This window comes from Podarcis muralis, chromosome 5 (genome assembly GCF_964188315.1).
Source record: "Podarcis muralis chromosome 5, rPodMur119.hap1.1, whole genome shotgun sequence".
Classification (NCBI taxonomy): Eukaryota; Metazoa; Chordata; class Lepidosauria; order Squamata; family Lacertidae; genus Podarcis; species Podarcis muralis.
The window spans coordinates 87,109,414-87,122,945 of record NC_135659.1 but is presented as its reverse complement, the minus strand read 5'-3'; the positions used below and the strand labels follow the sequence as shown (position 1 = coordinate 87,122,945).

At 42.6% G+C, this 13,532-nt stretch overlaps 1 protein-coding gene across 1 annotated transcript; it reads right to left on the bottom strand.

The window, feature by feature from the left end:
• Positions 1-701: 701 nt before the first annotated feature.
• Positions 702-12,259, bottom strand: RAE1 (ribonucleic acid export 1). Its single transcript, XM_028735276.2, has 12 exons — positions 12,109-12,259; positions 10,082-10,178; positions 9,281-9,385; positions 7,671-7,763; positions 7,296-7,382; positions 6,597-6,683; positions 5,792-5,863; positions 5,453-5,560; positions 4,516-4,622; positions 4,315-4,390; positions 2,672-2,866; positions 702-2,197 (listed from the first exon to the last, which is right to left on the bottom strand). Exons 2-12 carry the CDS (start codon positions 10,169-10,171, stop codon positions 2,111-2,113), a joined length of 1,107 nt encoding a protein of 368 aa, XP_028591109.1. The 5' UTR covers positions 10,172-10,178; positions 12,109-12,259; the 3' UTR covers positions 702-2,110.
• Positions 12,260-13,532: the final 1,273 nt, after the last annotated feature.

Genomic DNA, 13,532 nt, shown 5'->3' with positions numbered 1-13,532 from the left:
GGGTGTATACCACACTGCCATTGTAAATACAGCTATACATAAGCAACATGCATTTCCAAGGCCTTCAGAGCAGACAATTCTGGGCTGGTTATACAAAATGCAGGGTATAATCTTGTCGCATGGATGCTGGTTCCCCAGGACCTTCACATATAGAATTGGCAGACACGTGATAAATGGCCCTATAGGAAACTATTGCCAGTATTTGAAGAAGCCCATGTTGAGGTTAAGAACCTTTTAAGCAAGGTATTGGTCAAATGGTTTTCATGCATCCTTGCATTTTGTGGAAAGTGGCCCTTTTGATCAGAGATTCCATAGAACCTATTTTTTGTTCTTGAATTCAGGCTATCTGTACCATAATGGAACCATCATAGCTCACACTTAGAGCATGTGCTTTAAGGTCCCGGGTTCAACTCAAATGGCTCTCCATTTAAAAGGACCTCTGGTAGAAGGACTCAGAAAAGCCTTTCTGTTGCAAAGCCCTGAGAGACACTGCCAGCCAGAATAGGGAATACTGGGCTAGGCGGCCAAATAGTTCAACAGCTCCCTATGTTCCTGTCCATGAAAAGGACATTCAGCTGCCAAACAAAAACTATTGAAAAAGAACAGGCCTTTCACTTGCACATCAGAGTGAGAGTTGGCCACTGAATTCTTTAGCTCAGCAGCAGACATTAATTTGTGAACAATACAAAACAAGAGACTGGTTGAGATTCCACGAAATCATTTAATAAGAGTGGTTTTAAATATTTTGCCTCTGATCCCTCAGTTCACCAGCGCTGACAACTGAAGTACTTACATAAGGTTTGGTTCAAATTCAAAACAGTTTTATTTAAATCATAGTGCGTTTTACAACATATGTGCTTACAGAAAAAATTCTGACAGAAGCGTATTTGTATACAAATTCAGCCCCCCCCTTCCATTCATTATAAAACGGAAATCGGCATCAAGCTTTTTGTAAGAAAATCCTTTGACATTTTGAACAGCAGATTCCCCAATGTGAATAAGCCTGGACTAGATGCACATTACATAAGCCTCTGCACCATTTCTACTTAGTTGTGTTCCAATGAGGTTTATCCGCCTAGCGCTATGCAATATCAGTGGAGTTAGGAATGCTTTCTCTACTTGAGGCGACACTTGGAAATAGCTGCATCTGCAGCTTTTTAAAGACACAGATTAGGGCACAGAAGTGGTCCTATTATGTGGCACGTGTATATGAAACTGTTCTTTTAGCTATGATAAGGCCCTTTCTTTTTCTTGCTACTGCAGACATGGGCACAGAGCAATGCAGAGACATCGTATTGTTCGCCCGCTATCTTGCACCCAATGACCAGGCAAGAGTTCACGGAATTACAGGCACAACAGTATTTCTACATGACACAGAGTCCCTGGGTCTGTAGTCACCTTATCCACTGTTGAATGTTAATGTATCCCAAGAGAGGGCTTGTGCTATGCAACTCTAGCCCCCTAGTGAGTCACCCACATCTCAAAACCACAACCTAGGCACAGTTTGCAGCGAAATCAGAACAGAATCATTCCTAGAATGCATCAAAACTTAATTTGGGTTTATTCCGGGATTTTTTTTGCCTTCAGTACATAGCCCGCTTACATGAGTAGAAAAATATGTCTAAGACCAAAAAAAGGGTACACATTGGCAGCAGATTAATATTAAATTTACAATTCTATGAAAAAGAAAACTTCAGAAGAATCTAAAATCACAAAAACTGACTTTCCCCAACACTCATTAGCCCCCAATTCTCAATCCGGTAAGAAAAAAAGGTTTGCTGAGAATTATTGCAAAGCACACTTTTTCTGTAGTATTCATAAAATATTGGCAAGTACTTAGGATGCAACAACTGTTTCTTGGTCCAGTGCAGGGATTTTGCTACTATTAAGAAAACTGGCAAGTCTTCATGCAAATGTCAGGCATTCCTGGGCAGCGTGGAACACACTAGTCAAAGGGTACTTTTCCAGCCCATAAGAATGTACTTTGGTAACCGTCACAGAGACCCCTGCTAAGGGTTACCAATCCAAGACAAACAACTGGAAAGAGATCAATGAGGAGGGGGCACGTGGCAAGAAAGCAGTGCTACAAGGGTGGTCTGAATTATACTCACTACTTCTTATTTCTGGGTTTTAACTCTTCAGCAGCATTGCGCAGAAATATATAGTTCTTCTTTTGCGGATTATAGAATTCATGCCCCTGCAAAAATGGTTAAATACAGTTGTATTACACAGCAGTAACAAATTAAACCTTAACCAAGTATTTTATTTAACATCTTACAAGTAAGTGGGGCTCTGGCTGCATTCGGATATTGTGCCACAATACTAGATGTGTTGCCTTCTCTTTCTAGATACAGTGGTACCTCGCGTTACAGACGCTTCAGGCTACAGACTCCGCTAACCCAGAAGTAGTACCTCGGGTTAAGAACTTTGCTTCAGGATGAGAACAGAAATCGTGCTCCGGCAGTGCAGCAGCAGGAGGCCCCATTAGCTAAAGTGGTGCTTCAGGTTAAGAACGGTTTCAGGTTAAGAACGGTTTCAGGTTAAGAACAGACCCCCAGAACGAATTAAGTTCTTAACCCGAGGTACCACTGTATTTCAGTTTAACTGAGATGCCGAATTTCTCCAACGACATCTACTAAAAGATGCTCTCTTTACGTTTCAGCCAACTCACCTTTGACCAATCGTAACTAGACGCATATGCAAATATATTGCCGTTGTGGTTGAAGGAGCAAGCAGATATTGGCTGGTCCAGCTGTTCTGAGGTTTTTAGCTTCGTCCGTGCATCTTTATCCCAAAAGCTGAATCTGCCATCAGATCCTACGGTTGCAAGGGTGCCGTGGGCAGGGTGAAAGGCGATCCCATTAACCTTCAAAGTAATCATTTAAAATTTAATTTAAGCATTTTCACGCCACTCTTTGGAAAACATTTCGAGTGACTTACACAGTATCAGTTTGCGCTCTCGGGCTTATAACCTAAGAGACATGATAGCAAAAGAGGGATGAGGAAGGAAGAGGAAAATATTCACATTCAAACACCAGTTTCAAAAGTGAACAAAAGTTTAATCAGTTTGAAAGTTAACAGCTGAACCAACACACTTTGGAAAGGAAGCAAATGATGTATTTTTAAAAAAAGTTATCGCAAGCTTTTTTAGTCATTTCAGACCAAAACAACAAAGTTCATTCATGTTAATAATAATAAAAAAGGTCTATTACTTGACAGTTTCCAATATTTCCCCAAAACACTTTATCACCCTTCCCCCACCTCCCAGTTTTATACCACTGAAGCAAACCAGACACTACAACTAGCTCTGCTCACAAAGGCAATGGTCACGGGGAAGGACTGGAGGAGGAAAGGAGATGAACTGTTGTTCTTCGGTCCTTCCTCACCCACCCCACTACACTAAGCACAAGGTGGAGTCTGAACTGCTTTTTTAAAGCTGGCCCTACCGGCTGTTATCCCCAACATCCATAGCCTCCAGGCCCAGAAAGAGGGGCAAGGCATGCTTCCCTCTTTCCAAGCCAGAAGCTCTCTCACTGCCTATGCTACAGAATCTGGCTCCTTGTTTCGGTAAAGGTGGGGAGAACTACCAGAAACAAGTTTTCCCTCCGCTGACATCTGCTAGAGCTGCATAAGATGAATACTGGTCTCTGTTCCCATGGCGTCTGCCAAAAGTGACTAGGACACCCAGTTTTAGGGGTGGGGGGGGCAGGTTTTGGGCCCAACACCGCCACGTGCAATTTTAAGTTTTCTCCCATGGAAACAAAAGGTGTGTGTGTCATTAGATCTTATGGTAGAAAATCAAGATATACACTCAAGGGATATCCATGGCCTGGTAATCCCAATATTTGGGGGGAGGGGGGTTTATCCCTCCAAAATGTTTCCCAAACCGGGTCCCATTTGCTTTGTCCTAGTTAACTCAATGGAATCTGCAGCTCTAAGTTCCAGTTACTAAACATGCTAAAGCCGAATAAAACACTAGGAGAGAATATTGGAAACTGGCTATTATATAGAGAAGTATCTGACCATCTGTCCCAAGGGCATGGGGAAATATCATTTTCTTCACTCAAGAACGTATTTTACTGGAATAAAAAAAAAAAATCGGGTTGAAAACGTAGCAGGCACAAATTCTTCAGCGACTCACATTCTGATTGTTACAGATGTCAGTTTTCTGCCTTTAGACAGAAGCGAAATTTCTCTTTAGGGACAAAATGTCAAAGAACGAAGACTCCAGATTTGACATCATATCTATACTTGGTCTGGATAACTTTCAACAGCCCTGGAGGATCCTTACTGCATGTCGTGCGAAATACTTACAGCATAGATATCCTGAGGTGCAGATGTGTTTGTGCCATTGGAACGATGACATTTGAAGGTGAAGTTGTCTTTGGCACTGGAAGAAAAAAAAGCGTTTAAGTTTGTCATTTCACATTGCACGCAACAGATTGCCTACTTCTACAAGCCCATGTTCCATGCAAGCCTAAGTGGGCAGCTTGCAGCCCATTTCAAGGTACTTACGGATTTGGTGGGTTAATGTAATGAATGGCTACTCTTCCTTCGATGCTTCCAAGGGCAAACCCTGTTGGCTTGTTCACTTTGTCTTTAAAGATAGCAACACAGCGATGCTAAATGGGGGATAGAGGTTGGGTTTTATGGCACCATCTTATACATGTCTACTCCAAAGCAAATCCCACTAAGGTGAATAGGACTTATTCCCACATAAGTGTATACAGGATTGCAACTTCAGTCGGCTAGCAAACAAGCCTAAAGCGTTAGCAGGGACAATGCAACATGAAAGCTACTGAATAGTTAAGAGCACACAGAGCATTTACTTATTAGGAGAACTCTTACAGGATTTTTAAAGATTTTGCCAAAGAATTGTGTATGGTTCAAATCCCAATGGGAAGAACAGGTCCAAATATACAAGGACCTTTGGAAAGTAGTTATTTCTCAGGCGTCAATTTCTGGCTGCACTCAGAGGATGAGGGCCAAGTTTCAAGTAACTCACTTTGGGTTTCTCAAACGGTAGCCCACCATGCCATAAGACAAACCTTTTCAGAAACTGAAGAAATTTTCAAAGTGATTTGCATTATGGCATGGAGCTCTGCGTGCCAAAGAAAAGAGTGTTTTACGATTCCATATGTGTAAGCTCAAGTTCTCTTAAACACTTGAAATAGCATTTTTGAATTCTAGATTATCAAGTTTAAATTCCTTGCAATAAGATATATGCTGGCAAAGTCATTTTGGGGGGTTCTTCTAATAAGCTATTCTTCCAACCAGTTTTGATTCTTATCCCTCTCAAAAGAACAGCTAAGAATAAAATTTAAGATACCAGTAGTGATAATGACAGTTATTTATGTAAACAAACTATTTTTAAAAGTATTGATTTAGGCACAACTTAAAGAAGGCCAACTTCCTATAAATCAAGACAAGTTAACTCAAGTTTAATTATTACCTGATGCTTAAGTGGAGAGTCTATTCTTCTAAATTCAGAAGGCTGATTCTCTAACTGATAAACTATTAAGCCTCTCTCTGCAGTAGCTACAACAGCCATGGGGTATACCTGAAACAAGATGAATTAAAGTAAAAAGTAGAAAATAAAACTTTTAAATTATCATCTGAATCAAAATTTACATAAAGTCAAAACGAACAGTAAAAGCACTTGCCTAAAATGGTAACGGCAACACTTAATACAAACTCAGCCTGTTAATTACTGTGGTAGAAAGACAACTAAACAAATGGCAAACGACAGCATGTTTTCATGCAAACACACGCCAAAAGATCTCTTACTTACTACATCAGCACAGTAGCACCGCTCAGGCAACTGCAGGGTCATCATTGGCGTGGGTGATCGGGTGTCCCAGAACTGAAAAATGAAAAACATCAACAATCCCACACATAAGGATATGTTACACACATAATCATATCTTAGCAAAACAAGACTATGCTGTCTCCATGTCCTTAACTAAGGCTGGTTTTGGAAAGCCTGTGTATTGCAAGTCAATACAACGATGAATGGGGTGAGGGGCTTTGGTTCAAAGACGGTCTCAATGGTGAACTGAGTGTATGGGGTCTGTCCCAATCTTTGAAAGCTGAAATAATAGTGACTTTACTCAAAGCATTTCAGTGCGCTTTTACACACTGAAGTCATACTAATAACAGATACTACTATATAAACAAGCACTGTATAGCCGGCTTGCATTCTTTATCATTCTTAGAGCAACCTTTTAAGGGAGGAACTGGGATTACTCCTATGATACAAACTAGGGCACCAAAGGTGTAGAGCAAGTGGACCCTTTAACAGCCATTTGTTGAGGGAGCTCATGGCCTCACACAGATTACAACCAAGCGCTTCCAGTTCATACCTCACACCCTCAAGCAGAAATGTTGGGCACACTTATTTGGAAGAAAGGCCCACTGAATGCAGCAGGGCTTGCTTCTAAGTAAACATGCATACAATTGTTGCTACAATAATGCTACAAACAAAACAAAACACGGAACTCACAATTTTCTGCATAATACATGCTACGCAAAATCTGCTGAAAACATTTTCAAACATGTAGAATAGCATTAATGCAAACAAAATATCGACATCTTACCTTCAGAGTTTTATCCCAGCTTCCAGTCATCACACAGCTATAATTTGGTGCTTTAATCCAATGGACAGTCTTTACAGGAGCTTCATGCTAAAGGACAAGGAGGTTTTAAAAGATGTCTAGAATAAGGCTCAGTCATGCATTTTAGGGTGGGGGTAGACATAACTGGAATGAAGACCGCTGCTTTTTCTTCTTTTGCCAAGCAAGCCTGGTCTCACCTTCTACCTTCTCTTTTGATGGACACAGTTAGCAATGCAAAGCAAACACTAATCACATTAGCATTCTTGCACTTCCCCCCATTTCACACAGGCATGGGAGGCTAGAGCAAAGTTCTGCCTTTTGCAAAACTTAGGGCATATAATGGGTACTGTTCAGATTTTCTCTCCTATCTTCGTACAAGCTCTGTTTGAAGCATCTATGGAGAAAATTGATAGGTGAACCTGGAGTGTACTAAGAATTAAATATATACCCCCATTTCCATGGGAAATAGGTTGTGTGGGCTTGGCCCACTTTTTAGTTTAGCCTACTCACTACTAGAATGTGAACCGACAGCTTTCTATTAAGGTAATGCAGACCATGCGTAAGAAAGCTTCCCCATTCTGATGAAGATGGATTAAAACTCTTGACATTTATCTGAATAGCACTTCATTTAAATACACTTCTATTCAGCTTTTCTATAAAAGACTATGAAAAAAATCATACCTGTGCAATTTGTATTGCCTGGTTGCTGTTGAGATCCCACATTTTGGCAGTTTTATCACAAGATGCTGTAAACACTTTACTCCCATCCTATATAATGACAAGAGAAGGTGTGGGTGGGAAATATAAGTTCCATAGTATTTTATCTGTTTCAAAAATACATGTCCAAGTGTGACAGCATATCAAGGGCATAGATCTCTTGATATTGTAGAAAAGAACATTAGAATTTTCAGGACAGGATTATGCCATTTAATGAATGCAGGTTATTCTAAAGAGGTTTATCCTTCTCCACTGAAGGAGCAGCTATATAGCCTTCAGATTTCCCAAAGAAACATTACAGATCTTTAAGAATACTTCTTGTGCAATAAAAGGACGTACGTCACTCCAGCAAACGTCTAGCACAGGTCCTGTGTGCATCTGCTGTGCTTTTGGAATTGTCTGCCCATTATCCTGGACTTCCCAACAACGAACCTGAAGTAAAGAGACAGAATAATTTTAAATTAAGATTCATTTGTACATCACTCTTAATGTACAGCTGTTCACACTGTTTGCCCTTAAAACTGTCAGGAGCTCGTCCTACACTTGAGTAGGACCCTGGCAGAGACACATGCCCGACTGGCATGTTCTCTCCCTCCTGGTCGTTTGTTCGGGAGCTTCAAGCTTTCTTCAGCCCGAACATCACAGCGAACGATGCCAACAGACACCAGCACACTTAGGGATCCGCAGAGTCTTCGCAGCTTGCGTAACAGACCTCAGCAACTCAGCATTTTGGCTAATCTACTTTATTTACATATAAACACACATGGAGCACTGCAACATAGCTCCCTCTTTCTCTAGCATCAGACAGCAAAGAGAAAGAACAAAGGACAATAGTCCCACTTCACGGAACACAGTAACACCAACATCCTGTCTCTGTCACTTCCCACTGTGTGGAGTCAAAACATACACCATCACGTGATAGACAACAATCCTATGACTGCAATCATGGAGCAGGAATTCTAACAAAAACAACCCTGAAGTCTTGTGAGTTTTCCATTTTACATCAAGACAATGGAGGTAGTGAGAACCCTTTCATTAGGTTTTTAATTAAGGCTTTTGATTTCCACCTTAGCCACTGGGCTGCAATGATTCTCAACATTACTCTAAATATTATTGGGGGGTTTTCAGCTGTTTTGAAAACACTAGGCCAAAGAACCTCCTGGTGATCTGACGCTGCTTTATGAAAGCATCAATAAATCTGTTGCTTTTAAGGTGCCACAGGACTTTTATTTTTGCTACAATAGATGCAAACCTAATCCTATGAATGCTTACTCCCAGGAATAATTACCACTGTTCAAAAAAGCTGATTAAGTATGAATAAGACTGCAGTATAACATGACTATTATTTTAGAATTTGCCTTCTAAAACAACTTCATTTGCAACAGATGCACCAACCAAAGCAGGATACCTTGAGGCCGCAATGCAATATCCACTTACTTGGAAGTAAGACCCAGTGAACTCCATGGGACTTACTTCTGAGCAGACATGTATAATAACATTGTACCATTAGAAAAGAGTGAACAATTAATGCACACAAGGATGTTATGTCAACATCTGTGTGTCCAGAGAAATGCAAGCTAAGATGCTACTCCTACCTCTATTTTTCATCAAATTGTTAATGTTTTTAACAATTAAATTATTTTGTAATGTTTTATGGGAAGTGATTCATATACAAAATAAATCATCATTAGTCTCTATTCCAATAACAGGAGATGTTCCTTGTTAACAGGACGCAACCAATATTTTTTAAAACAACATTTAAATTGTTAATGCTTTTTTATAGTCTGTCAGTATATTGCAACAGACTTGTCTCAAAGAGTGGTACACAGTTGCTTTAAACATTAAGATTATCACATTTTGTCTGCAAGAAGCAGCTGCCCATATTCAGTATGAATAGTGCAGGCAAAGTGCATGGTATGCCTCAATACCTACTTTCATTTGTTACTTACATCATTTGCCCATGATCCTGCAATGAGGAAATTCCCCGGCAATGTTGGTGGGCTGAAAGCTAAACAGCCTATGCTGTCATCAGGTGGTGAAGTAACTTCAATATCCTGGAACAGAAATCAAAGTTAGAAGTAATATATCTGCCTGGAGACATGTCTAAGAGAATATCATTACACTGCTTCCACTGGAGGATTTATTTCCAATTTATTTCACTCCCGATACCATGTGCTATCTTGAACATCAAGTCCCCAGCTCAAAGTAGCAATTCTCAACGGGTATTCTATTAACAGGCAAACACCCATATATGTACATCCATCAATTAAACTTAACCTCTTCCAACTGAACAAGCTAGCTTACAGGCTTGCTCTTAAAATCCTATTCCTCTTATATATACAGCAGCATATATAACCACAGGGGGTGCACGAAAAGGGGGCTGCAGAACACGAGGAGAGGAGGCCTATGTGCAAGGGAGAGTTGATAAAGAGAGGACGGAAGACAAATCTGAGTGAATGTGAAAACGGTGGGCACAAGGCGGGGTTGCAAAAAAGGAGGGACAGGTGACATGGGAATGGGAGTGAAGATGAAAGTGGGGTTATGAAAAGGCTGCAGAATAATGGCTTCATAACTGGATGGAAGGGGGAAAGGGTGCGTAGTAGGTGCAATGTGTAGGAGGAGGAAGATGCAGAAGGTTGCCATGGGAGTGGTCTTTATGAGGGAAGGAGTTTGCACGAAAAAGGGAGGTGGCATGGATAAGGGGGTCAGGTGAAGGTGAAAACAAAGAGATGCAAAGTGGGGCTATATACCTTCATAGGGTTGTGATTATCTGTAGCTGTGCTGCCAAACATGCTGGTACCTCCAGTTCCAAACCCTGATGTTGACCCAAACAAACTCATCTTGCCCCTGTAAAAATAATTGAAAATAATTTAAATAGAAGCATTTTCTATGCGGACTATGCAACAATCATCATCCTCATAATACAACCACTTTTCATTCATTTTTTTACAAAAATAAATTTATGCCCTGAATCACACAAATACAGTGGCATAGAAGCAAATCTGAAGGATCACCTTCTCTCTCATGACTTATCCAAAGTCCTTATCTGGGATTCTCCCTTCAGACCCATCATCTGAAGTTAGGCAGATGGTGACTGGGGAGAAGACCTTCTACAGTCAAACCCTGGTTCCCGAATGGCTCTATTCTCAAACGTTTTGGTTCCTGAACGCTGAAAACTCAGAAGTAAATGCTCCGGTTTATGAAAGCCAAACATCCGACACAGCTTCCACTTGAGGGCAGGAAGCTCTTGCAACCAATCAGAAGCTGTGCCTCAGTTGTCAAATGTTTTGGAAGCCGAACGGGCTTCCGGAATGGATTACGTTCAACAACCGAGGTTTGACTGTATCCTTCCTGAGGATTATATAGTAGTTGTTGACATGGCTTCTGCTGGATTTTACTGGTGCTACTTCTGTGACTTATATTGTTTTATGTAGTGTTTTATTGTCTGTTTTAATTTTGTATACTGTACACTGCCCTGGGAGCCTTGCACTGAAGGGTGGTCTATAAATAAACGCCGCCACTGAATTAAGCGGGATTTACAGCACAACCATACGCCTGCTTACTGAAAAGCAGGTCCCACTTTATTCAATGAGGTGTTACTCATTCTTTAAGTAAATGTGTTTAAGATTGAATCCTTCATTCAATATTCAGATAATGCCCTGCTCTTTATGCCCCAGAAAGCAGAACTATCACAATGTAAGTGGGGGCGCACTTTGTTCTCTACCTTAATGCTGGTTCACATTGTGGAAAATTCAAAATTTTACGTAGCGCAAGCAGTGGAAAAAGGTGCATCTCCAGGAAAAGCATACGGATACTCTGCACATATTCCCAACTGTTACTAAAAAGGGTAATGAAGCATTCATGCTTTCACTGCTGTACATTGTACAAGACACATCCCTGTAGCAATTATAAAGATCACTGTTTCAAGGTGACATCCCAACAGTGTAGGGCATATCTATGCTGTGCCTTGGGCAACTGCATAGTTTTTTTCTCCAGAGTTCTCTGTAGTGGTTACAACATGGGTAGGCAACCCAAGGCCCAGGGGCCGGATCCATCCCAATCGCCTTCGAAGTCTGGCCCGCGGACGGTCCAGGAATCAGTGTGTTTTTACATGAGTAGAATGTGCCCTTTTATTTAAAATGCATCTCTGAGTTCTTTGTGGGGCTTAGGAGTTCGTTCGTTTTTTTTCTTTTCAAAATACAGTCCGGCCCCCCACAAGGTCTGAGGGACAGTGGACCGGTCCCCTGCTGAAAAAGTCTGCTGACCCCTGGGTTACAACAAACCTGGACGGTAGGGGACACTGCTGGTATCCCCATAGGACCGTTAGCAAAGGTCGAGGCTAATAGAATCAGTGAGTTGAAGGGGGTTCCCAAGGGTCATCTAGTCCAACCCCCTCCAATACGAGAACCTCAACTAAAGCATCCATGACAGGCGGCCATCCATCTGCCCTCTTCTCTGCCTGTCTTTCTTTCTGAACTGCCTTGAAGAATAAATAAAGTCCTGCTGCGACAGCACGTGGGGCGGAAGTCCTTCCATTCAAGCGGCTCTACTGCGCTGCTTGAAAGGGCGGGCTACCTGCCCCCCCCCCAATACCATAGCTGGGGAAGGACCCCCACGACGCGGCCAAGCAAGGGAAGGGCCGCGGCTGAAGGGGACCGAGAGAGCCGGGGAGAGAAGCGCGAGGTGCCACGGCTCCAGCGCGAGGGCCTGGCGAGCCACGAGGCCGGCCCCGAACGCCACACGCGGGCCTGGCCGGGCGCAGGGAAGGGGAGCGTACCTCAGGCGGGCCGGGGCCGACCGTCCTCCTTCCCCGCGCGACCCTCTCCTCCTTCTCCAGCCGGAGCGCCAAGGGAGACCCCGGAGCCGCGGCAACAGAACGCAGGCCCCTCCACGCTGCGCATGCGTCACCGTAGAACTGAACTCGTAGGCGCCGGCGTCAGTTCACGGGTTAAAGGTGGGCGTGGCCTCTGGCGGGCGCTCACGTGCTTTACCCGGTCGGTCCTTTCTTTCGCAGGCTGTGTCTGTTCGCAGAAGCCGCTGTTTTTAGGTTATTGCAAGGCGGCTTCCGATGCTCGCGCGGTTCCGCGATTAGGCTATTGCTTCAGTTTAGCCAAAGGTAACAATTTTGGCTGAAGGCACGCAGGAGGGGGAAAATCTGGATTTTAAAAATTATTGTGAGGTGTTGGGAAGTTTGCTCAACGACTAATCTGGATGCATCTAGTTTTGCATTTTACCTGCTTTTGAAGGGGGTTAACAGGTGGCCAGGTGTAAGGGAATGGTAAATTTTGAAGTGCAGGAGCTCGTCGTGACGCCCCCTATAGGCACGTCTCCAAGGAGAGTTCGGTTCCTTGTCCTCAAGAGCCGTCCGAAAGAGTCCAAAAGAGCAGACAGCTAGCTGTGTTGGTCTGTCACCATTCGCGCGCGCACCCCAAACGGCAGCAATACATAGCATAAAGACCATTTTACTATATCAGCAATATTATATATCGCTTCCTGGGGAGGAAACTCTGCTAAACTCAGTGATCTTCACTCCAACTCCACTGAACTTTGTGATGCTTTCTTCTGACTATATTGGTTCAACTTGAAAAACATATTTAATAAGAGGTATTTAATAAAGATCTTCCTCCAGCTGAAATGCAATCTTTAGCATTTAATTAGGAAGTAAACAATTTTGTAGAGAAGTTTTACCATTTAAACAAGTGTACTCCGTCTCTGATTATTTTCCTCATTCTCTGACTTCCTCTACACCAGTCTTCCCAAACCTTGTTGTTTAGTCGTGTCCGGCTCTTTGTGACCCCATGGACCAGAGCACGCCAGGCACTCCTGTCTTCCACTGCCTCCCCCAGTTTGGTCAAACTCATGTTGGTAGTTTCGAGAACACTGTCCAACCACTTCCCAAACCTAGCAACCGCCAGATGTCTTGGACTAACAGCTCCCAGTAGCCCCAGCAAGCACAAATGCAGCACAGTTGAACAACTGGAGGACATTAGGCAATGCTACTCTGGGCTTCTACGTCACAACCACACTTAAAAGCCTCATAGTCACCTCATTCACATGCCAAAGCAAGGAAGATCCATCAACTACCCTGGTGTTCCTACACTGAAAAGTTCTGGCACTGCACTCCCATGCATTGAGCCACTTCAATACTACTGCAAGTGCCTGTGAAATATTGAATGTTTGCATATGTTTCCATTTTTCTAG

Bases quoted from the DNA above. Each gene is read 5' to 3' on its own strand.
- RAE1 (XM_028735276.2), bottom strand. From the start codon at position 10,171: ATGAGTTTGTTTGGGTCAACATCAGGGTTTGGAACTGGAGGTACCAGC. The intron at 7,383-7,670 runs GTACGTCCTTTT...GTCATTATATAG, and splicing joins TAGACGTTTGCTGGAGTGAC to GATGGGAGTAAAGTGTTTAC. The intron at 5,864-6,596 runs GTAAGATGTCGA...TTCATTTTTCAG, and splicing joins GCTGGGATAAAACTCTGAAG to TTCTGGGACACCCGATCACC.